The sequence below is a fragment of the Perca flavescens genome, chromosome 16 (genome assembly GCF_004354835.1).
Source record: "Perca flavescens isolate YP-PL-M2 chromosome 16, PFLA_1.0, whole genome shotgun sequence".
NCBI lineage: Eukaryota > Metazoa > Chordata > Actinopteri > Perciformes > Percidae > Perca > Perca flavescens.
Genome location: NC_041346.1, coordinates 22565333 through 22590930, shown reverse-complemented (window position 1 = coordinate 22590930; position 25598 = coordinate 22565333). Strand labels below are relative to the sequence as shown.

Here is a 25598-nt window from a genome sequence, read left to right as displayed (position 1 = left end):
GGTTTTGTAGTGGCATCCACACATGTATTCAAGTCCAAAAATGTAGCTGAAATGAATTATTTTCAGCAACAGCAGTGATGTTGTGCCGTTGTGGTACTATCAGGCTATCGCCACCAGAGGGAAACAGACACCAACGCCTGTGGTTATAGGGTGACTTTACATCTCATATTTACAGATGATGCATTCAGTTTGAGGAACTACAGATTAGGTGGCTACACTGTAAGTCACATAAAATTTCAGAAAAGAAAACAAGAAAGGAAGCCATATCTTAATGCTTAACAGCAGCTTTTATTGAATCAAGACCATTTTTACAAAACATTTTTAATCAGGAGATACTTCTTTGCAAACTACAACTTTGCATGAATGTTGATTTTGAATTACATCTTTTCTTAAAAACATCTTTTATCTCTGAATTAGTTTATAAAACATGACATTTAGACACCTTAAACCACACAAAGTGCAGGCAATGTCGTTAAACACACAAACAAAGGTCCCCATTTGTTTCACAAACAATGCTATGTCTTCCACCTCGAAGACATTTTATTTTTACAAGAAATCTCACAAATATGTTTTTTTTCTTAGGAAAAACAAAAATCACACTGGCACTATTTTAAACTGTGGTGAATGTAACATTTCAACTTTTTTACAACAGGTCTGCAATTTAACACTTGAAAGGTTAAACATGGTAACCATAATCCCTGGTTTGGGATACAATATGAAATAAAGTAATGACAAATCAATTACTCAGCACCGGCCAAGACTATTATTAAATAAAAAATAGGTTCAGGTTGATTTAGATGCATTTTCCACTCATTTTGAAAAGAATCTCTCAACTCATAAGGGATATTTGTTCTGTGCTTTAAGGTCTCTGTTACCTCTTAGTTACTCTCTCTATTAGTTTGACATGAAAGACAGTATAGCAGGTAACATCATGAAAGGTGACACTTGATATATATATATATATATTTGATCATCATCTAACAGACTCAGTGATAAGACTTGTAATGTAGTTCAGTAACAAAACCTGTCATTTAAAAAGACAAAGGAGGTTAACAATATAATTAATTAATACTGAAAATTTTAAAATAATCTATAAAAGTTGAAAAGAAATCTGTACAAGCATAATGCAATGCAAATCCAAAAATTAAAATTTGTAAAGACCAAAAGATTAAAATAAATCCAGTGAATATAGCAACACAAGACACAAATAAATAGCCAGTGTACACATCTTGGAGTTTTTTTTCCCATATACACTCCTTTTAAACAGTTTCTAATCTTCCCATACATAAAAGAAACATAAATATAAAAGCATCTTCTTTATAGTTCAGGTCAAAAAAAGCACATAAATAAATACAAAAATGACTAAAACGGTTCTTATCGTTAGTATAAAAACAGATAATATAAAAGGAGCATCTTTAGTCTTGAGACAGGTTTGTCACTCTCTTTCTGTATGAACTTTGTATATATCTTTTTTCCACTAAAAGGTGTTGTCCATTTTACAAGTCTCTACTTAAACTGGTCTGGGATCAGATTCATCTGTGAATGGATACTTGTAGGCGGGCTGGAGATGCCTTCCGACCAATCGGACATGTTGGAATGTGGGGACGAGCTGGACCATTGGTCAGGGGAGCCGGGGGAGGGAGTTAGAAACGGGTGGTCAGGCACCTGTAGCTGGTGGTTAGGTGTGTTGTCCATGGGGCTAGAGTAGCTGTGCTGGGAGGGAGGGGTGAGAAATTGGTTGCCAAGGATCTGCGTCTCCTGGGGCATTACGGTGTGGATGGGCATAGAGTGGCCGTTGTTTTGCTGCATGTCGGAGCCGTTCAGCTCAACGTTTGGGAAGCTCTGGTTGAGGGACTGGCCAGCTGTGGTGGAGTTGGAGTTTTGGTGCTGGAGCTGCCGCGAGTGAGCCTGCTGCATCATGTGTGCAGAGCCGAGGTGGCTGGTCTGCAGATTCTGGTAGCCCATGATCTGAGACAGGGTGGCAGTGCTGACGCCATGCAGAGCACCCATCATATTGTGGGATATTGGTGGTGCCTGGGTAAAGCCTCCTTGCTGGCCGACACCTGGGTGCATCCTGGAGATCCAGTCACACTGGCCTCCTCTGTTGCCACCTATGGATGTTGTGCCCTGACTACTGGGGCTGGACACAGGCATGTGGGAGAGACGGAGTGGGTGAGGGTCAAAAGACATACAGCCCATATCCTTACCCATGCTCATCTGCCCCATGTGGTCTCCATTGCCTTGTAGGTGATTTAGAGACATAGGTGGGGACTGCTGGAAGGGTGACGTCATGGGAGGAGAGGCCACATCAGATAGGTAGCCATGCGGAGACTCGAGGGAATCAACCGGGGAGAGGACAGCTGATGTGTCCAGCAAGTTGCCCTTCCCATCCAGAGACTTTTTCTTCTTCATTCTATTATCTTTGCCCCCATCCTTCCCTCCTTTTCCACCAGCGCTAAGTTTTCGTAACTTCTTGACAGACAGGGTGGGCTTGAGGTTGCTAAGGTAGTCATTGGGGGAGCAGAGAGGTGGGGAGAGACTTGAGGTGCTTAGGGGGCCGCTGTGAAGCCCGGGACTCCTAACCAAATTGTACTCATCCAGAAGGCGGACGATGTCATAGTGCATGCGTTCCTGGGCGATATCTCTGGGCTGCTGGTCAAGATGGTCGGTGATCTCACGATTGGCAAAGTGTTCCAGAAGAACCTTAGCTGTCTCAAAACTGCCTTCACGGGCTGCAAGGAAGATTGGTGTTTCCTCCTAAAAAAAAAAAAAAAAAAAAAAAAAAAAAAAAAAAAAAGGTTAATACACTATGTATACTACTGTGACTGTAACGCTGTCAATACTTGTCAAATAGCTCAATCACAGTCACATCATTTCACATACCTTGTTGTCTTGCATGTCTTTGTTGGCACCATTTTTTAGCAGCACCATTGCTGCCTCCACATTGTTTACAGCCGCGGCCCAGTGAAGAGCAGATTTACCTGCAGGGAGAGTAAAAAGGGTGGGGGTTGATTATGATAACAGCTCAGCACACTGGGAGGGATCTTTATGGACTGTTGAGATGATATGTTGATAAAACGTTAGCTACCAGAATCATCGGTGGCGTTAGCATCGGCATGGCAGTTGATAAGCTCTTCCACCATGCCCTCAACTGCCAATCGGGCTGCTAGAATCAGCGGTGTTGTTCCGTCGTGCATGCGGGCGTCAAGATCAGTGGCACGGTTTCGGATTAAAATCTGCAAGGATACAGACTTGTTTAGTTAGGTGCTTTTAAGATGCTGGACAAACCTTTATGAGAAATCAAAGCCAGGAGAGACATGAGACTCCTGTGGAGGAAGAGGCTACCTGGAACACTCCCTGTGCATCTGCAGCCACAGCAGCGTGAAGCGGAGTGCGGCCCATGTTGTCCTGAACGTTGGCATCGGCGCTGGACTCCAGGAGGCGTTTGGCAGCATCAGAGCGGGCGTAGCGAGCCGCCAGGTGGAGGGCAGTCTCGCCTGTGCGGTCAGTCTGGTTGTGGAGGTTGGCGCCTTGGTAAATGAAGTCAGAGATGATTTCTGCTGAGGGATCCTCTTCCTCTTCACTGGTACCAGTCTCCAGTCCTCCACCGCTGCAGGAGGCGATCATCAGTGGAGTGAAACCATCTGAAAGAGGAAGGGAGAGGATTATAATGAGTTCCCAGTCTGTCATTGTTCACAGAAGACTACAACATCTTTCAAGGGGTTTTCATGATATTCTGTAAATCATCCAATAACTAGTGTACACACCTGGTCCTCTGACATTCACATCCATGCAGTCATTCTCTATCTCTCCCTGAGGAGGGGTAGGCGCAATGGACGCAATACGCAGGTCAGCTGCATCCAGATGCTGCTGTGTCCATTTCCTGTGGTCAGTACGGTCACTTAAATCCAACATGGCCTGCTCCTCAAACTGAAAGACACACCAATGGTCACAACGTCAGCATCAGTAGCACACATGAAAAGGGTTGAGAATACACAGTTTGGTAAAGCATAGCTTATTTAGACAAGAGTAGACTTTTTTCTTACCCTGAAGCGCCTGCAGTCTGGATCCTCATCATCCCATTCATTTTGATTGTCATCCATAAGATTGATGTCTGAGTTTTTCATGGGCCTGGAAGCATGTTAGAGTAGTTCCATTACATCAAATACAAAAGACACATGATAAAGTATGCTGCTGACAGTCAAGGCTAAGAAAACACCCAGCTGCAGGTAGACTAAAAAGCTTTGTTGCCTTCACATTCCATTTTCAAAATCTCCTTACCTCAATCCAACAGAATCCTCTCCCAATGGCTCTCTGCGTTTCTTTTTGCTGGGCTCCGACGTTTTGAATCCCTCAGGAAACCAGAGCTGGCCGTGCTCTCGTCGCCTCTTACGGGACACCAGAACACCAAGGCAGATGAAACCCAAAGCAGCCAAGCCAAGGAAGACTACGTACATGGGGTAGAGCTCTGATCTGGAGGTAGTAGGTCTCACACCTGAAAAGATAGTCAAAGTCATTGTGTGTTACTTACAATTTCCACTTGTAAGTAATTAAGTGTTTTTAATATAACACATTGAATATATATATATATATATATATATATATATATATATATATATGGCTGGAGATGAGTTACATACTGGTGACAGCTTCAATATAGGGAACATTGAGATTCCCGCTGGTGGCCAGTGCTCCAAGGAACGCAGCTACATCTGTGGCGCTCTGGAAGCATTCACTAGACTGCTGGTAACACTGACGGTTGTCAATCTCCAGGTACACCACAGACCTACGAGCAGAAATGGATGCAAACATTCATATGCAACACTTCTTTGATCCAAATAATCATTATATCATTATAGATATGTTCTGCTAATGAAAACACATGAAAAATTGTGACTTATTTGTGGTGCCTACCCTTTGACTTGCACAGGATCGAGCTCTCTGCGTTTTCGAGGGCTGACCATGGCAGACACGCTTTCCTTCACTTGACCCAAAACATTGGCTGGCATTGAAGCCCACTCGGGCCAGCCATCTGTGGAGCGCTTCAGCACGTTATGTTTAACGAGGTCCTGTTCGTTGCCATAATAAGGGAAGATCATTGGTTCTCCTTTGGCGTCACGGCGGAACACCACATTGGTGTGGAGAACGCTGCTGAGCTCTCTGAGGAAGGCTGAAGAACGATTTTTAAGCTGTTCGGGGGGGATATGGACCACCAGAACTAAGTGCCCGTCTGCCAGCTTCTCTGGCATGTTGTTGGCGCAGTCCAGGCCATCCCATTCACATTCGGCATTGTTGCAGCCCTGGTCACAGTGGCCGTCGGCATAGTGGTCTTTACAGTACTGGTCATACAGCGGACTGGAAGAAAAGTAAGAGATTGTGTTAGCATTCTGATATACAAATATATAAAATAAATAATAAGTAAGACAACTCTATGACAAATCCACAAAATATCTGTGTTTTCTAGACTTACTTGCATTGTCCTTCCTGTCCCTGACAATCAAAGCCATCATAGAGACACCCAGGGCTGTTGCACTGGCCATCGCACTTCCCATCGTTAAAGTAGCGCCAGCACTGCAAGGCCGCAGAGCAGTTTTGCCACGGGTCATCAAAATTAAGTGAGCAGTCTCCTCCATCCCAGCCACAGGCATGGTTGTTGCACAGCGAGTCGCAGATATGGTTGCCTGCCCACTCGTCACACTGAGGAATCTCGCAGCTCACCTCCACTTCCGGAGGTGGGGTGATGTCCCGGCCAAAACCTCCAACAAATGAATAGTCCAGGATGTGGCACAGCAGGCCGTTGAAATTGCTGGGGCAGCTGCACTGGAAGAAAGGCACGTCTGGGGTGATCTGGCACGTGCCACCGTTGTAGCAGGGGTTGGAGATGCAGAGGCTGTCAGTGGGGGTCTGGCACTCAGGCCCAGTGAAGGTTGATGGACACAGGCAGCGTGGGCCTAGGTGACCTGACACACATGTACCTCCATTCCTGCAATTCAGACTCCCGCAAGAGCGAGAATCATACTCGCAAGAAGAGCCGGTGAAGCCCTAGAGGGACAGAAATCTTAGTGGTATACTTGAGGGAAATAAAAGATAGTAAAAGTATCTCTAAAGAGGCAATGCTATAAGTGGATCACACAGCTGTACTCACAGGTGGACATTTGCAGATGAAACCATGAGGTGTGTTACTAGCAACAGCACACGATCCTCCGTTTCTGCAGGGTCTTCCTTTACAGCCATCAAACACTTTGTCACAACGTTGACCTGGAAAACATAAGCAAATGTGTTACCATCTGTACACCATTCAGACAGTCTTGTTACATGCTGCTGGTGCACATCAGTACCTGTATATCCAGTGCGGCATTCACAGCGGTAGCTGTTGGTGAGCTGAATGCAGTTGTAGGACCCTCTGGGGTCACAGGGGTCTGACAAACACTCGTTGACGTCACCTTCACAGCGCTCTCCTACGTAGCCTGCTGGACACACACACTGGTAACTTCCAATGCGGTCTACACACTTGCCGTTGTTGAAGCACTTGGGCTCGTTGGTTAGTGGGTCGCTGGAGGGGGTGCAGTCATCCAAATTAATCTCACAGTGGACACCTACAGGGGACAGAAATGTTGCGTTAGAAAATCTTTGAATTCTCATTTTTGTTGTCAAGTTGATTTTTTGACAATGTCAGACTTTGAATGTGCTATGTAGGTGTATACCTTGTGTTCCTCTAGGACAGGAGCACTTATATGTGTTGATGAGGTCGATGCATGTGCCTCCATTCTGACAGGGCTGTGACTGACATTCATTGATCTCTTTGGAGCAGTTTACACCGTGGTAGCCAGGGACACACTGAAAGAGAAAAAGGAAAATCATTATAGGAATTATTATGTATTTGTTACTATCACATTTTGTACAGTAACTCTCAACTGTCCAATAATCTCATTATATTTGTAGATGTCCATGTTATTTATTTCATTCTAATCCAAATCAACCTACCTCACAGCTGTAGCCACCCAGATAATCAGTACAGGCGGCTCCGTTCTGGCAAGGATTGGGTGAGCACTCATCCACTTGTTCCTGGCAGTAACTCCCGGTGTAGCCGGCCTGGCATCGGCAGTAATGTGTGCTCCCAGCATCCAGACACTGGCCTGAGTTCCTGCACAGGTGAACCACCTCCACCCCTGAACCCCCATCAACGAGGAAGGAGTTACAGAATGCACAAATCATACACAGGCCTTGTAGATTCAACACTTGTAACATAAAAATCCATATCACATGATGGAAAATGACTTTTAGCTGGCTATCATACCTTGCTGTTGGGCTGCGACCTCACAGGAAACACTGGGGATGTCACAATAGAGACCAGTCCATCCAGTCTGACACTGGCAGGTGTAAGAGGCTCCCTGTTGCCAGCACGAACCTCCATTTTTACAGGGGGATGAATCACACCAGCGCACAAGATTCTAACAGGAAAACAAAGGCAGAAAATACTTAATAAACTGTATAAATGGAGGCAATGCATGGAACCACCACAGTGCCTACACAATTAGCCTGACAAAAGATGATTTCTACCTGACAATTGACTCCTGTGTAGCCATGAGGACAGGTACACTTGTACGTCCCATAACTGTCAAGACAAGATCCTCCATTGAGGCACGGTTTGGAGTCACACTCATTGATATCATATTGGCAGTAGCTGCCAGTGAATCCAGGTAGACACAGGCAGGTAAACGCATTAATTCCATCCACACAAGTGCCACCATTGAAGCAAGAGCTGGAGGGACACAAGGAAATAAAAAGGTTAAAACCTTATTAGACTTGCTTTGGGCAGGGAAATAAGTTAAAACAACATTTTGACTAGACGAGCTACCTGTCGGTGCAGTCATTGGTGTTGATCTCACAGTTGATGCCACTGAAGCCAGGTGGGCAGGTGCAGGTGTAGCTGTTGACACAATCGGTGCAGTTGGCGCCATTCCTACATGGGTTACTTTCACACTCATTAATGTCCTGCTCGCATCTGCTGCCACGAAACCCGGGCAGACAGGTACACGTGAAAGTATCAATGCTATCGCGGCAAAGACCACCGTTACTGCAGGGATCTGAAACACAGAAAAGAGGAAATAAAATAACCATTTTCTTGCTCTGAATCGTAGACAAGATGAGAACTTCTAATGGTTATAATCTGTTCCTTACTTGGTTTGCAGTCATCGGTGTCGGTCTCACACTTCTGGCCAGTGTAACCTGGCTGACACTTGCACTGGTAGCCACCCATAGTGTTTTGGCATATAGCACCGTTGCGGCATGGGCTCTTCACACATTCGTTGATATCGATCTCACAAGTTTGACCTTGAGGGGAAGAGAAAGATATTTGAAGAAAAGTTAATCACATTGTCCAGTGGATGGATAGATTATTAGACAGGTAGAAATGGATAGATGGATAGACACCTTGCCATCCTTCAGGGCAGATGCAGGAGAAGCTCTGGTAGTCTTCAGCCTCCTTACACACTCCACCATTTTTACAGAGTCTGGGGCTGCAGGGCGCCAGCAGGATCTCACAATTTTCACCTGGTAACAGAGAAAAGAAAACATCAGTGCTTGAATTGCATTGGTAACATGGAGCAACTGTTTCAGACTTTAATATCGAACACCAAGTCATAAAATGTAGGTTTAATTTATCTGCAAAAGATTTGTTTTCGAAGAGGGACATTAATTCTAAATCCCATTTTCTATCCCACTTCCTTATCCATTTCCATGACGAGTTAGCTAAACAGGAAGGGCCTTCCTGTTTCCTGCTATTGTGTGATCACAGACAGGAAACAGGACGTGGCGGAAGTGGGAATAGGGCTTGGAGCAGGCTCCAGCTTATATTAGCTGCTGTGGCATGTTATTCCAAAACACACACACACATACTGTTATCCCTGCAAAGCAGACAGGCAGATCTTTCCACACAGAAAAACAGACATGGTGTTTTCTAAAACAACATAAGATATGACGAGATAGGCCTTCTGTGTGGAAAGCGGAAGATTGTCTTTACATTTTCAGACCTGTGCAAAAAGCTAACTAAATTAAACAAACAACCCAGGTATTAGTGTGAAAAATAAACAGCTGCGTGTCGTACCAGTGTAAGGCAGCAAACAGTTGCACTTGTATCCAGCCACATCATCGATGCAGGTACCCTGGTTGAGGCAGGGGTTGGAGGCACACTCGTTGATGTTAGTTTGGCAGTTAGGTCCTACAGTGGCAGGATTAGAGGGCACCAATGAGTTAGATATAGCCTAACAGGGCACACACACAGTCTCAATGAGCAAAGGAAGTCATGGTTATAACTGACCAGTAAATCCGGCTCTGCATGTGCAGTGGTATCCGCTGGTCATGTCCTTGCAGGTTCCCCCATTCATGCACGGGTTGGACTCACACTCGTTATTATTGATGTCACAGTTGGGGCCGCTCCAGCCAGAGTCACAGGTACATTTGTATCTTAAATGCAAAGAAATTGTCAAGTCAGTGGTGTTTTTATTTTATTTATTTATTTAAGGAAATGTATTTGTGCCATTTATCTGTGCTCACCCATTGATGAGGTCCTGGCATCGGCCGTGGATGCAGGGGTTGCTGCCACACTCATCCACCTGAGATAAACAGGTGGCGTCGTTGTAGCCCTCTGGGCACAGGCAGGTAAAGCTGTTGATGCCATCGATGCATGTGCCCCCGTTGTGACAGGGGTTTATGGCACACTCATCAATGTTAATGTTACACATTGATCCTAAAAGACAATAAGATATGATTTTAGGACAAAGCAGCATATATTGTTTTTGTAAGATGTGAATTGATAAAATACCTTCACTGTGGGGCATTATAAATGTCCAACAGCTGGACCCTTTGGTCTCGGGTGTGAAATTCTTTGAGCTTTTACAAGCTGCTAGCTAAGGTGCACTGGGTGGCTTTTGGACAATAGAGAGAGCTAACACTAAAGACTCCCTAAACATTCAACAGGCAGAAGCTGTAGCAGCTCCAATGTGGGCCTAGCCTGGCGGCCCCTGGAGGCCCGTTTGCCTCTCCTCCATTGATTAAATGGGGCCCTGTTGAATAGGCAGAAGGAGGGTTTCAGCTGGATCTGATTGGGGGAGGTGCTGCCAGGAGGTGTGGGGAGGGATCTCATCTCCCTATTCACACACACCACCCCCCATCCAGGGAGAACTAACCTCACCCAGGGCTGTTTACAGGGGACAGAAGGCCAGACCCATTTCACACGCGGCCGAGTAACAATTAAACCCCCCTCTGATCCCCAACCAGCTCCCTCCTCCTCTGCTCTTCATCAATCAGGAAGGGAGGGCCCAACTGCCTGATCTTCAGTTACAATAGTCCTCTGTCCCTCTGTCTCAGTCCCGCCATGCCCTCCACACTCACCCCGTCAGCACAAAAAGATGGAGGGGAGGAAGAGGAGGAGGGATGCACAGAAGCCTGCACACACACACTTGTTCCACCCTGCCCCCTTTCTAGCATAATCACACAGCCACTACCAGTCAGAACCGGCTCTGTTGGGCCTTGAAAGGGAGGAAGAGGGGTCTATTTGTTGAGCTTAGACTTTGTCACTGAAGCTTTATATACTGGTATATTACAGGTGGACATGTGTCAGTGAAGTTAGTGAGGTGAAAACACTTCAATCTGAGATATTTGTGGATTTTGTTATGCAGTTACACACTACTAAACATCAGATATGTGATTAAAGGCCAGGCTCTTTTCCTTTTAAAGTATTACCTTACAGACTTCTTCCAGGCGCAACGTCACAACCTTTTCAAATGGCAAACAAAGTTAGCGCTTTGTGTGTGTATCAGGTTGGGGACTGTGTTCCTTTCTCTGTCCCCCCCCCCGCCATCCCACACAGGCAATCCGACACCATTGTTCCGCAGCAGTGGACCCGCCAGCCACCTGTCCTACCTGCCCCTCCCAAAGCTCAGGGGACCACCTCCCCAGCATCTGTAAACTCCACCCAGTGCTCACCTGTGTAGCCAGGCTCACATGCACACTCGTAGCCGTTGATTTTGTCGATGCACCTCCCGTAGTCGCATGGTTTGCTCTTACAGTCGTCCAGGTTCACCTCACAATTGAAACCTGTCAATTGGAACAAATGTAAGCAAATGATATGAGGAAAAGCTCAACATTTTAGCTACAGGAATAGATTGAATGTTGATGTCTAATGTCTTACCTGCAGTGCCTTTAGGGCAAGCGCAAAAATATGTGTTTTCCCTGTCCTGGCAAGTGCCACCGTTCTTGCAGGGCTGGCTAAGACACTCATTGATGTTAGTCTCACACAAGCGGCCAGTGTAGCCGGGGCGGCAGTAGCAGGTGAAGGAGGCTAGACCATCCTTGCAAGTGCCATAGTGGCAGGGGTCAGAGTAGCACTCATTGATGTCAGTCTCACAGTGCTGTCCTGTGTAACCTGGACAGGAAAAAAAGAGTAAGTATTTAAAAGAATAATGGCAATGTTCATTTGGAGAGAAAAAAAAGTGGAAGACATTTTCAAGACAATTCAGAAAAAATAATTGTTTGTTTTACCTTCAGCACATTCGCAGGTGTACTTGTTGGGACCATCGGTACATTTAGCTCCATTCTTGCAGGGGGTGCTGGCACACTCGTCAATGTCCACCTGACACAGACTCCCCGAAAAACCTTCATATTCATTGAACAAAATACAGAATTTAACTTTTCTTGAAAAATGATGAAATTATGCCAAACATAATTTAGCTAGTTATATATTCTGTATATCATGAGTTCAGTGTGCATAATGCGAGAATAGTGAGACAGAAAAAAAACTAATTTGCATCTGATGTAGGTCTGCAGGACACTGAAGGTCCTAACGAACCATTCCACAACACTACTTCCACCCCCCACCCCCACCCCCACCCCTCCTCGGCTCTTACTGTGCAGTGAAATCTTTCTTTCAAACCACTACACAATGGCCTCCAGCTCCCCTGCCATAAACCAATCCCTGCCCTCCCCCAATTTTGGCGCTAAGCTCTAACACAAACTCTCATGCCCGCCAAATATGCTAATGTTCCTGCAACCTGATCCACTCTGTCCTGTTTACCCGAAACCCATCCAGTGAAACAATTAGAGAAAGTTAATCATTTCCATTTGATCTTAACCAAATATAACGAGTTATACTCAGCTAAGTTAATGATCCACTCTTTTATAGCCTCTAACCTGCTCCCATTGCCTGACCAAAAAGACACCAAAAGGATCCAAGAGCCTATATATTTTACTCAATTAACTCAATCATCTTTCACTTTCACTGATCATTTCTCACCTTTGGAGCACTCGCAGTGGAAGGAGTTGATTTTGTCGATGCACTTGCCATTGTTGAGACAAGGTTGGCTGGCACACTCATCTGTGTTCATGTGGCAGAACACACCCTCATATCCTGAAAGCGTACAGACACATGAGGAGAAAAGAGTTATTGACCAAATCAAGTACCCTTACCCTAGTCAATGCCCCATGGTTTAATAATGGTCCAAAATTACGAAGATCCCTGCATTTACCTTTTCCCCTTTCCCTCCTCATGCAATATAAACCAATGCTCTTACCTGGCATACAAATGCAGTGAAACCCTCCAATCTGATCCAGGCAGGTGGCGTCATTGTGGCAAGGATTAGACATGCATTCATTGACATCCATCTCGCAACGAGGTCCTTCATATCCTTGAAGACACTTGCACTGGAAAGAGCCTTTGGTGTTGAGGCAGCGCCCACCGTGTTCACAAGGGTTGGCACCTACAACATTTGAGATACAAGTTGTCATGCATATGTGGTCATTTATGCATAATAATTTCCAAACTATACCAGAAGAAAACTTTTTAACTTACCGAGGGAGCATTCGTCAATGTCCAGGTTGCAGGCTGACCCAGTATAACCTGGGGGACAGGTGCAGATCGCCATGCCGTTGACTGGGTTGGTGTCACAGTTGGAACCTTTTTGACACGGATTGCTGATGCAGGCGTCATCAAGGTGGCACAGCAAACCTGGGGAGCACCACAAGAACATATTTCATCAAACTGTATCATTACATGTATTCACTTTATTAAGATCCGTGTGTACAGTATGTCTGGAACAGCCACAGATAGGTGTACCTGTGCGCCCATGAGGACACTCGCAGAAGAAGGAGGCTACGCGGTCGTGGCAGGTAGCGCCGTGGTAACAAGCCGCGCTGGCACAGTCGTCGATGTTCTCGCTGCAGTCGTCACCGGTCCATCCGTTGACGCAGACGCAGTGGTAGCTGCCATGAGTGTCATGGCACGTCCCTCCATTCTGGCATGCGTTGGGCATCAACTCACACTCGTCCACATTTTCTGTGCAGTATTGACCTGAAAGAGTTTAGAAAGCAAAATAGCACAGTGTGAGGCTGTGAAGTTTATATGTGCTATCTTTGGAATTTTCTGATTTCATTTTAAAGTTAGAAAAAAAAATCTGTCTCAAAGCAAAAGATCACCTGTGTAATGAGGTGGGCACCGGCAGTTGTAGGTGTTCACACCATCCACACACATACCACCATTCTGGCAGTTGTGGCCGGGACAGTCATCGATGTTATGCTCACAATGCTGACCTGTGAAGCCTGAACAGGGAGAGACCAAGACAAAAAGAGATACAATCTGAAAAAGTGGGGAGTAACGAAGATATAGAAAAAGATTTAGCAACATTTGCTTTTAGTTAATAATAAGACCCTTTCTTCCTCTCGTTATAACTGGGCACTCAAGAGAAAGATAAGCTATCTATATCCTCGTGGCAGATTGTTTTAATGCCCTATAGATGACAGAGCAACTTGTGTCTTCGTCAAACATCAAAGGTTTGAGTGGGTGTTTTATAGCCACGATAGTCTGATTAACAATCAACCCGCAGCTCTGCAGGTGCTCGTGCAGCTTCACTATCTAGCCGCATTCCAGCACGGACACCCACGAGAGCCACACAGCATGGGTTAAACTTTAACACACAATATCCCTCATTCATCTGCATATCTAAACAACTTGCTCTGTGCTGGTCATAAGCACTCAGTCAGACAATAACACAGACAGCTAAAAGCTTACACGATGACCACATGTTGAACCTTTCAGAGAAATAGATGTGTTCTTAGTTACGATGTGTTATGGAGAGGAAAAATTCTTCACAGCTGCAGTCCTGCCTCTAACAGCAGTAACCACAATTGCTCAAAACTAACCAAAGTTTTACACAACTCTGCAACGGCTTTGTGTGCCAACACAATAAAGACGCCAAACAGACTGGCTGCATTTAACTGAAAAACAAGATATTTGTGTGTGTGTGTGTGTGTGTGTGTGTGTGTGTGTGTGACCTCATGAATAGGGTGTGTATATCTATACGTTTATGTGTAGGCCCATGTGTGTACCCCTGGTGTTGTGGGGGCTTGCTGGTGATTATCAGAAGGAAACGTCTGTGTGAGTGCATCCTGCCAGTGGAGGCTGGCAGAGAGGGGGGTAGCCAGAGTCTACTCATTCCACTTAATCAGATTTTACTACAACAACAGGTTGGTTTTTAGGTCAACTGATGTAATAGGAAAACAAAAGTGTAAGTTTTGTTGCTACACTAGCCATATGCAACTCCATATGTCAACAGAAAAAAAAAACTATATGTGCTTGTTTATCTGTAGATGTGTATGTTTGTGTGTTACCTGGAAGGCAGCTGCAATCATAGGTGGTGTCTCCCTTCTGCACACAGGTGCCTCCATTCTGGCATGGTGAAGGGCTGCATGGCATGTAGGGTGTCTCACAGTGTTGACCAGTGTACTCATGAGGACAGCGGCAGTTGTATGAGCCCACCTCGTTCACACACACACCACCATTAAGACAGAGAGAGGGAGTCTGGGCGCACTCGTTGACGTCTTGCTTGCAAGTTTGACCGTGGAAGGCGGGTGGGCAGGTGCAGATGTACGTGGATTCGAAGGCTGAGCACTGGCCACCGTTTGCGCATGGATTGGACGCGCATGGGTTGGCAAGCTGGCAGGTTTTACCTTGAAAACAAAACAACAAGAGAGTTGTTAATCATTATGGTTCATGGGGAAATGATTACAAGAGTAAAAAAAAAAAAAAAAAAAAGTGTATGATAACATTATATCTACATACCTGACCACCCAGGTGGGCAGCGGCAGCGGAAGGCGTTGAGGGAAATGAGATCACAAGTTCCTCCATTGCGACAGGGGGAGCTCATGCAGGCATGGTTGGTGGGGGTCAGGCAAAGCCGGTCTATGAAACCCAGGCGGCACACGCAGCGGAAATCAAACGTGTTGCCATGGGAAACAGCACGGCATTCACCACCGTTGCGGCAGGGTGAAGGGCTGCAGGGGCTTGGATACTGGCAACGATTGCCTACGTAGTCATTGGGACACCTGGGAGTAGACAGTAAAGGGAGAAGTAGTGGTGATTAGTTTAATTCATGGGGGCAATTATCTAAACAAAAGGGGAATAAGGGGAGGGTGGGAGGAGGGAGTAGTGGAGAGGGACTAAGAGTTTCCCGCCTAGGAAAGTCCCACTGCAGCGGGACTGGGACGGCATGTTGTTCTAGTGTGTCTCTCTGGATTAGACTCCCTCAGAACCTTGAAAACACATTCTGCTGGGACAACAGACGCCACTAAATAATAGTCTAGCCGTAGCAGCCCGTTCCCAACTACCTTTCGCGCCCAAGCTGTCCACACTCATCCTGAATGACTAAAGAGATCAAGGGGACTGTGCCGGCTCTGGATGTCCTATATGAAGCACTGCATTCAGGACCTAAGCCTCTGCTTCCCTTCCATCCAGACTAAGGATGGATGCTGCAACAGTCATAGAGCTCAAACTGGCTGAAGTGAAGACATAGAAACTCTGGACAGAAGCTTGACAAAGAACAGGGCTGGCCTCCCCTTTTGCAGTGTCTGGGTAATAATACCCCCCCCCCCCACACACACACACACACACACACACACACACACCAAAAAACTAATTACAGATATTGATTTCCAAACTGCCAACTGCTCAGACATAATCTGATATGCAGCTTGCACATAACAGTGAAGTCCTATCACGTGCAAGGGCATTTAAATTCAGCAAAAAAGTGTTTGTGTTTGAATTGGGGCTTGTATGCGAGTGTGTAGTTGTGCATGTGGGCGTGTGAGTGTTAATGTGTAAGGGAGGGCATCTGTTGGCCTCCGAGTATCTCCACAGGGAGCAGGTGCGCATGTTAATGAAGGCAGCTGTTGGACAGGACTCCTCCTCCTCCCCCCTTAAATCCCTCCTCCCTCCCTCCCCTCTGTCCCCTTGTCAGATGGGGGTGCTGACAAGCCAACCTCTTCTCCAGGGACATAAAGAACCCATGTGAAGTCAGCTGTTGCAACTTCTGTCTTCCCCAACCATTATTATTCTTAATTTCCTCTATTCCTTACCTGTTCCTCTTTTGAATTCATTTTTCTACACTAATACTGAATCTTCTTTCCCGTCAGTCTTCTCCCTGTCACTGCTTCTCACATTCGGCTTTTCATTGCTCTTCATGTCTTCTCGTTTCTCTCTTGTGTTGACTTTTTACAGCTCCCAGAAGTTTGCTTTTTACAGCGTTACCCTTATGTCACATGGGACTGCCGAAGACTCCCTTGTTGACTTAGGTGTGACCAATCAGGGAGTTTTTAACAGTGCCATGAGCCCCACAGGGGGCCCAGACAGTTGCAATTGGCAGAAGATTGTAAAAGTATTTGTGTGGCTTTGAAGTTTCCCTGCTTCCCAATCCACTTTACCATGAAAACACACATGTGTGTGTGTGTGTGTGTGTGTGTGTGTGTGTGTGTGTGTGTGTGTGTGTGTGTGTGTGTGTGTGTGTGTGTGTGTGTGTGTGTGTGTCATCCCACGCTAACTAACTGTAATAGATTCTCTTTGTCCTGAAGTCAGTCCAGTCTGAGATAAAGATCCACCCACACGCTGAAAAGCTAAGCAGCACACACCACGGCAACAGGTCTCTCCCAGCGAAGCAATGTCCCCTCAGGCCAGAGCAGATGCTTCTCCGACCTCTGACCCCAAACACTTTTGTGACTGTGGGACGGCCTCTTTGCCTTCTCTCCCCCCCTCTCTCTCCTCTCCCCGCTGGGCCTGATCTACCATCTGCCACTCTGGAGTGACTTTATCCTACGACACAAAACCAGCCCCACTGTGTGCTGGAAATGCCACCGCTGTGGAAGATGTTATGTAAATGGCTGAGGGTGGCGTACAGTAATTATGTGTGTAAGTTAGAGTTGTATTCTCTTGGTTTTTCTTTCATGTTGTTTATGAAAGTATAACATCATCATCTCTCTTCTCACTTCACACTCTCTTTAACACCCACTGCCCCCCTTTTCTCTTTAAGTGGCTCTTTGTTTCTGCTCTTTCTTCCTCATCTATTTTGTCTAGTTAGCTGATGTTCCAATGGATGTGTCTAATCATTAGCCAAGGTCTGACCCATGGAATCCACATCTGTACGTAAGACCAAGAACAGAACAGTGAAGCTCTGCTAGAGAGAATGAGGAATGTACTGGTCCTGGAAGGCTCTGAACTCCCACCGCACTTTACTAGGTTTAGTGGGTTTTATACTGCAGTAGGAGATCATGTAGATGTAAATAAAGGCATGCATAATTGCTGTATATACAGTGATATATATAAGCTAGTGAATGGATTCTTATTAAAGGTTCTCCCGTCTCTCAAGCTGTACTTTTTTTAAGTACAGCATACATTTAAAAAACAAAAAATATGAATTTCAAATATTGTGTTGGCTTAGTGAAGTTAAATCTTAAAAAACAAAATAGGTTCAACAAGTAACAAGTGTCACAGGAAAAAAAGGCTCATAAAGAGATTATTCTTCATAGGGATAAGGCTATTTCCTGTCTCACTCTAAAAAGAGTGAAGTGGGAAGATTTATGTTGGTCAGCCACAGTGACAAAAACTGAGCATCTGCTTGACTAATGACTGCAACTCACTTTCATGCACTAAATACCAATTAGCCAACACCAGGGTCATAACTTCAACTGTGTGTGATTGAGCGGTAGACCTTGGTAACAGATTCATGGAGACATCCCAGCTCACAGTCAAACAAGGAAAAGCACCTGCCTGCCACTCCACTTCTTACAATTGTTATCAGTGACACATCTGCTAAAGTACCTCAGTTTGGAGCTGAACTGGGACCAGTTCTTCCCAGTCTCTCTTGTCTCTTGTATCAAATATACTAATTTGTAATATGGTGACATTAGGGATAATGAGTGGCAACTACCGGTAACTATTTTAACTGATAACATTTTCTCTCATGGATATAATCAAAACACAGATAAGGAAGAAGGCCTGCACATACATGTATGCTTCTAACCCATTTACCTCACTCCCTGTAGTCCAACACTGACCTGCCAGAGGAGTGGGTGTTTCTACATCTGACAGCCCATGCTAGTGCATGTGAACTTACAGCACCCACTAGAGCCAAATAGCGTCTTATCTATGTGCTGTCACAGCACAGCTTTGATCGCCCCGCTCTGAGGATCTCCAGACTCGCAGGATCCGGATCACTAACCAGTCTACTCTGAGGCCCTACCAACACTAGGGGGAAATATTTGTTTATGTATCAAACGTTTTCCACAGTAACATTATGAGGTTTTTCTTAAAACTGAAATTAAAAATCTATATAAGTTTAAACACTGCGTGCCACCAATCTCATTCACTGCTGTATCCGGGGGGGCCTGGCATCTAGGGAATGGGCCCAACTAGGGGAGTGGCAGCATCGGTGCTTAAACCCCAATAAAAACCCTGCACCAACAGGCACACTTGACCCAGCAATGCACCTGATTCGCTTAAGCCCACATGGAGCTGAGCCTTAACAGAGACCTGCTCGGTAATCCTATAGGAGGACAAATGAAGAACGACATTCCTTCTTGAGGGAGAGTGGAGCATCATTTTAGTGGTGCTGGGCTCCCTCTAGACAGTCTTTATGGGTGAGACATTTTATCATCAATATGCAATACCAGACAGCTCTGTGCAAGGTCAGAGAGGTCTGACTACACCAACCACAGACTTTCAATTTTCGGACTCAAGTCTATTTCTGTCAGACGTCCGCAGTATTTGAGATATGTAGTGAGACAGTTGAGATGTTTTCTGGGTTTATTATTAACAGTCACCTCAGACCAAAACAGTGTCTATTTCAGCAAAGCAGCATCGACAGTCAGTCAGTCGTGCAAAGGCGGGGGTTGAGGGCAACAACCTTTCAACCTCGCTGTGCCCTCTCACAAATGGAAACTAAATTTGACTTACACAACGCTGTGCCCTTACATGTTTTTAAGCTGCCTATTTAACAAGATGGCTACAGCTGCATGGGAAACAGGAAGCCCAAGACCTTTAGATAACCTTTTACTTTACTAAATCGTGACATGAGTGCTTCCCCATTATGCGTCTCGTCGCTGTTTCCGTGTTTCTAGTACCACCACAAACTAAAAAGTCTGATTCAGATTTCCCCAAATTGAAGCCTTTTCTAGTATTGAAGATTTTTCTTTAACATAAAAAGAAGATAAGAATAACAATGACTTCTTTAAATCAAACAAACACAATTTCTTTTCCCTATCCAAGTTTTAAGGATTACAAAAGATGCGAGAGCTAGAACATGTTTGTTGATACTGTGTTTCTCCCCTCACATGCCCTGTTTGTCTAGAGGCAGAGCGGAGGTCTCATCTATGGTCTATGCCAAGGATTTTCTTGTTGTTGTTCAAAATGAAGGCATTACAACCTGTCTCTGTAACTCAAGATGCCGGACAGCCTGAAACCTTTTTTCTTAACTTCACATGTTCTATTGTTCCTGCTCTCTGCCTTTGTAAGGCAGATGCAGGTTAGGCCAATCAACCAAAAGGAGATAAATATGCAGCACTTTAATAAACAGGACACAAGCCAGTTCCTGTTTTGGGGATGATCCACATTGAAAAGCTTTAAATTAAGAGTGACTATATTTAGAACCAGGAAGGACAGAAAACATCCTTTCTGCAGGACAGGGTAATGGAATACCAATTTTGTCTCAACACAATAATCCCACTAAACCCATCCGTAAGACATCTGATTACCACAGGTTACATCAAGCCTAACCTTGTTCTCTATGCCAGCATGTGATTTCACTCTCTTCTCAAACTCGTGGGAACTGTGCTGAAAGAGGATTTAAATCCACCACGTACCACTCACATCTGTGTCACCACATGCGTTTAGACAATGCCCAACATACAAAACCCCAACATACAACATGACTCAACTGTTACTTCGAGAACTGCATATGTGGGTTTAAAGCATTTTAGCATTTTGTGTTTGTTCTTGTGTGACAGGAACTAAACATCTTTACCTCACAACAACTAGTCTGAATTTGTGGCATTACTTTCACTTTGTCATCACAGTGCCAGCCTCTTCTTCTTTTTAACCTGGGTGCAACACATCACTTTCCCCAGGTGGAATTTCCACGTATGCTGTGAAGGGGCGCATGCCACCACACAATTTCCAGTTAATGTGGCCCAACATTTAAATGGTGATGATGAAGGCGCAAGTTGGTTATTAAAAGCCCCCTTGTTATATAGACGCTACACACTCTGACCCCTGAGCACTGGCTTGAATCTCATAGTGCACCCCATGACTGATGGCTGCTTGGCTTGGCAGGGATGAATGATTAATGAGAGGAAAAGCAAGGAGGAAGAGAGAGCGAGGGGTGGGTGGGTGGGTGAAGTGATGCTCTTATCCTGTCTGTTTTTAATTGGACTGAGCAGAGATGGCGACCTCAATAACAGCTTTGTGGAGGAGGAGGGTGGAGGGTTTCTGTGTGCACACGTGCGGTGGTCTGTGTGTGGGGAGTGTGCAGATTATATATTGTGAGTTGGTGGCCCTGGGCTGATGCAGCGTGGGCTCTTCAATAGCTCCCCCTTGTCCCTACAGTCCAGAGAAGCGCCTGCCATGACCACATGCCCCTGAGGGTAAATGCCACAACTTGCAATCACAATAAAATAAATTCTGCATTCTTTTCTGTCTCTCCTCAGGAGGTAAATCTTAAAACTCCTCATTAGTAAAACTTAAAACTGAGATCCTCTTTTGTCCTCTAGCACAACATTCAACGTGAATTAGGCTTACACAGACATACATGTAGGTAAGCTAAAGGGAATATTAGCATATCAGGTGTCTCACCCACATATTATTAACACCAATCTATAGCCTAAACAAATTGTCCACAATCTGCCTTCCCTTCCTGTTTGCCTTCAAATTTCTGCACTTTATTCCAGTTAATCTCACTCTCTTGACATCCAATCCAATTACATTTCACAGCCATCTGGCTTTCTAATGGAGATCACAAGTGGGGGGTGGAGGGGTGTGTGTCCATTCAGAAAGCAGGAGACAAGCCTTTTGGAGGGGGTGGCTGGAAGGGAGGGGGGTTATGGCAGAGGTTTGGTGTGTGTTGTGGTGTTTGGGGTGACTGTGGCATGATGGGAAGCCCCACTCAGATTAGTCACACAGCATTATTCTGACTGCAGGACAATGGGTGACGGGCGGCGGGCGAGCCCCAGCTGTCGCCCATGAAAAGGCAGAAAAACATGATTTAGGACTGGACGCGTCCTCTCACTTTGCTGGTGAAGGGGTCTTGCATTCATTAACAGGCCTACAGATGGGGGGGGGGGGGCTTTTATCCAGCTACTCTTCTCTAACCTCTCTGGTACTGCACTCTCTTTTTATTTCTTCACTTCTTAAACTCTTTTCTTTTGGGGAATGTGTGCAGCCTCACAGAGCGATGTGGCTCCTGGAGCTGTACAGGAGCACACCAGCCCAGAAGAAACTCAAGGGCCTCTGGTTGCTGGGCACAGGGCCCTATCAAAGGCTGGAATGAAAGGGGGAATATGTGGCCCCTTTTTCTTTCCAATTAAAAAGCACTTTCAAGTACCAAAATTACACTACACTGCACTTCTAAGAATGCACAACTTTCATACAAAGAACGGGTAAAGATAACAGGAAAGGCTAATACTTTGTGGCAGTCTGCAGTGAAACATCTGCTACATCACACTTTCCGGCCTTTTGGTTTTCTGGTTACTTACTTGCATTCTCCATTTCCATTAGAGGTGGCTTCACATCTTCCTCCATTCAGGCATGATTCAGTGGGCAGGGAGCATTTTAGACCTGTTGAGCATATACAAAATATTAAAGCACATAATGAGCTGACAAGGCAAACAGCATGTGGGAAATATGTACTGTTAAACTAGCTGTTAAGATTAACAAGGATTAGGCTGAGTTGGAATTATTAGTGGGAATTATTCATCAGTAAGATTTTTAATAATCTACATCTTTATTCACAGGAATTTTAATGTATTGTACACATGTACGTCTACATCCTAATCTTTAATTGATTTGTTACACAGTTGCCCGTGGGGGTAATTGGGACGCCTGCTGTGGACACCGGTGAGGCCAGAGCGCGTGGTGCGCGGCTTTTTTTGGGGGCGCACGCTTTTGCGGGGAAAGCGCAGCAGCTGCGGAGCTCAGATGCGGAACAAAAGAAATCAAGAGTCCAGCACGAGCCATAAAACACTCTCCTCGGTCATTGTTTACTGGCAGACGGAATAGCAGCACCTCCTCCACCCGGCACTCACAACACTCTCCCATACATTCAGACAAAAGGTGCCCCCCACCGAACCCCCCCACCGCGTCTCCCGGCCCCAACACACGCACCGCTTCTATTATCCCACATGTTATTTAAAACCGGTTCTCAGAACAATTTAAGACCTACCTACATCCAAATATTTTTGTTTAGGTAGGCCTATAATCCATGAAATCTGGTTGCGAGACAAAACTACAAATACAATCATGGGTTTCGGTTCACGTAGTAGTCAAGTTCTTTTTCTTTTTTTTATGAAAAGCTAAGTTTCTTTTTTAACTTATTTACTGCATTAAGAGTGACAATTAACACTGGTATGACTGCCTGTGCAGACAAAATAAACAGTTAACTTGTGTGAAATAACTTTCACAAGCGTACAGCAGCCAATCACACCGCAGCATTTGGCTCCTGCACTTGTATTGAATTCATTCCCACGACCAAGAAAGGCTCTTAAAGTAACTCAATAAAAGTTGTTACGGTATTTCCTAGATTTCATCAGTTTTTAGTCTTCAACTCATACTTGTATAAAACCCCCCAATGTAAGGTTAATGATCAAATAAATACAGCTATTAACTATTCACTAACTTCTTTAACAACCTAATTTGATTTCTTCGAGGTTTCCTTCCCTTATTCTCTCCGCAGCCTGTATCGTCACACTCCGCAACAAATCTTTTACTGATTTTCTTTACCTTGTGAGATGACGATTGCAGGAATCAGAAATGTTAGTTTCACAAAGAAACGATACATTCCTCCTGTTCAACTTCACAAATGCCGTTAACTCCCACGTAGGGTTCGCATAGATCCACAGTTTGGGACACTCCAGGTGTTTGCTTGAAATAAATATCCTTGTGAAAAAAAAGGTAAATCCAACAGTGAGAGAGGCAAGGTCTGCAAGAGGACTTAGTTCATAGATGTTAACCTGGTGCTTTCCGAGTTCTCAATGAAATCTGCAGGCAACTCTACAAGTTCCTCCCACACCTCCCTCCTCCCCCTCTCCTCCTCTCCTCCTCCTCCTCAGGCCAAATAAAAGCCGCTCTCTCTTTCTCCCCACACACACATACACACACACACACACACACACACACACACACACACACACACACACACACACACACACACACACACACACACACACACACATTGTTATAAATGTACCTGTCCGTATATATGACATAGGCCTACTTAAAACTGTAGCTCCATCATGATAAAATACCGCAGAGAAATGTGTTTTAAACATGAATGCCTCTGTAATAAATAATGCTATATCATAACACACGGGCCATTTATCTTTGTGGAGTACTTTTACATGAATCATACATAATTATGTTTTTTTTGTTTTTTTATTATTATGTAGCCTACCTTTACTTAACATTTTCGATGCAGGACTTGTAATTATTATATTTTTACATTGTGGGGTTGCTACTTCAACAATTCAAAGAGAATAGTGTACTTTTAACATTTTTGCATTTATTTGACAGCTTAGATACATACAAAATATGATCAACCTATAAATCATTATCTTTTTATACAAACTACCCAACAGTATATAGACAGTATATAGTTCAATGAACTCAACCATAACTTAACATTAAATGGTTCTTGCACAATCAAGCATTACACTTTAAGTACATTTTACTGATAATACTTCGTTTTTTTAACCTTTATTTAGTCAGGGAAGGTTCACTGAGAGGCATCCTCTCTTTTGAATGAACACCCTGATCACTGATCTGCTGGCCACTGAGCAGCTCCACTGGAGCAGTTGGGGTTAAGGGCCTTGCTCAAGGGCACCTCAGTGGTGGTAATGAGGGAGGGACAAGTGCTGCTCTTTCACTTTTCCCACCCAGATTTTATCCTGTCAGTCTGGGGATTGAACCGACGACATCCCGGTCACAAGCTTGCATCTCTAACCTTTAGGCCACCACTTCTTTAGTTACACTTCTGTACTTTTACTTGAGTAAATGCAGGGCTTTTACTTGTATGCAGTATTTTAACAGTGTTGTATCGCTACTGTGAAAGTAAAACATTCTGTATAGTTCTTCTTTTTTGTGTCTACGTTTCTTTTACATAAATATTAATTGGCTACATGCATGTGTTTATTTTTGTGTTAGCACCTTGGGTTCCAAATACTTTGTATGCGGAAATGACAATAAATACTACTTGACTTGACTTCCACCACTGACATTAGAGAACCAGAAAAGGATATTCTATGTAAAATCAAATGAAGGCACGACTGCAGAAGCCAGTCCATTGTGCTTTGGTACACACACTCCGCATTTGTGCATCTGATGTGAGAATAACAATCTTTATGTGTCTGCTTAAATTCTGGTATTCTGGACTCCAAACCATCAATCTTTATCTCATAAAATAAGGACACATTTCAGTTCCTGTTAGTTTCATTTTCACAGCATGGATCCTTGTTCTGCAGACACATGACAACTTGTTTTCTTGTAATAAGGCTTTCCATAAGCTTAGATATTTCAGTTACGACATACAGTATTTCATAGACACAGAGAGTGCGTGTCTGTGCCAGATTTGTTCTCTCTTTCAGGGCAAGTGAAACTGTCAGGGAGTAGCTGCAGAGTTTCAGCACCCCAGGGCAAAGATTATTTTATTATTAAGCCCACGCACATGTTGGTCCTTCTGTTGGTGTGACAGCCAAATGGATCAACGCCAAAAGGGGCTAGGTCTCTTGAGGTGCATGCAGTGTGGGAAACACCGGGAGAGAAGAGAAGGAAAGAGGTGGTGTGAGCCATAAGCCACAAATGTATTGCATAACAGAAAAGAAAAGTGTTGAACGTAAGAAATAAAAGAGATATGTACAGGCATGTAGGGTGATAGTAGAAAAACACCTGACCCACCGTGAGAAATCTGAGTGAGTCAAATCTATTAGGCACACATTCAGCTCATGTCATGCCTGCTGTTACCACATGCCCTCCTGTATCCACAATACATGTAGCAAGGTGTTGTTTGGCCTCTAAA

At 44.7% G+C, this 25598-nt stretch overlaps 1 protein-coding gene across 1 annotated transcript; it reads right to left on the bottom strand.

Annotated features, from left to right (window-relative positions):
* Window positions 1–268: 268 nt before the first annotated feature.
* Window positions 269–23598, bottom strand: notch1a (notch receptor 1a). The gene is made up of 34 exons (XM_028601433.1): window positions 23309–23598; window positions 22066–22147; window positions 15113–15375; window positions 14662–15000; window positions 13471–13593; window positions 13112–13345; window positions 12848–13003; window positions 12570–12755; window positions 12293–12406; window positions 11542–11655; window positions 11192–11425; window positions 10987–11097; window positions 9556–9748; window positions 9320–9465; window positions 9107–9220; window positions 8434–8553; window positions 8182–8334; window positions 7859–8087; window positions 7561–7762; window positions 7298–7451; window positions 6985–7169; window positions 6705–6837; window positions 6339–6596; window positions 6146–6258; window positions 5471–6042; window positions 4915–5355; window positions 4641–4786; window positions 4282–4495; window positions 4047–4131; window positions 3768–3930; window positions 3346–3644; window positions 3089–3236; window positions 2884–2981; window positions 269–2757 (listed from the first exon to the last, which is right to left on the bottom strand). Exons 1-34 carry the CDS (start codon window positions 23364–23366, stop codon window positions 1507–1509), a joined length of 7431 nt encoding a protein of 2476 aa, XP_028457234.1. The 5' UTR covers window positions 23367–23598; the 3' UTR covers window positions 269–1506.
* Window positions 23599–25598: the final 2000 nt, after the last annotated feature.

Coding starts and splice junctions, on each gene's coding strand:
- notch1a (XM_028601433.1), bottom strand. CDS start 23,366: ATGTATCGTTTCTTTGTGAAACTAACATTTCTGATTCCTGCAATCGTC. Junction 9,466..9,555: donor TGCCAGGACCTCATCAATGG/GTGAGCACAGAT, acceptor TTTGCATTTAAG/ATACAAATGTACCTGTGACT. Junction 4,787..4,914: donor GATCCTGTGCAAGTCAAAGG/GTAGGCACCACA, acceptor TTCTGCTCGTAG/GTCTGTGGTGTACCTGGAGA.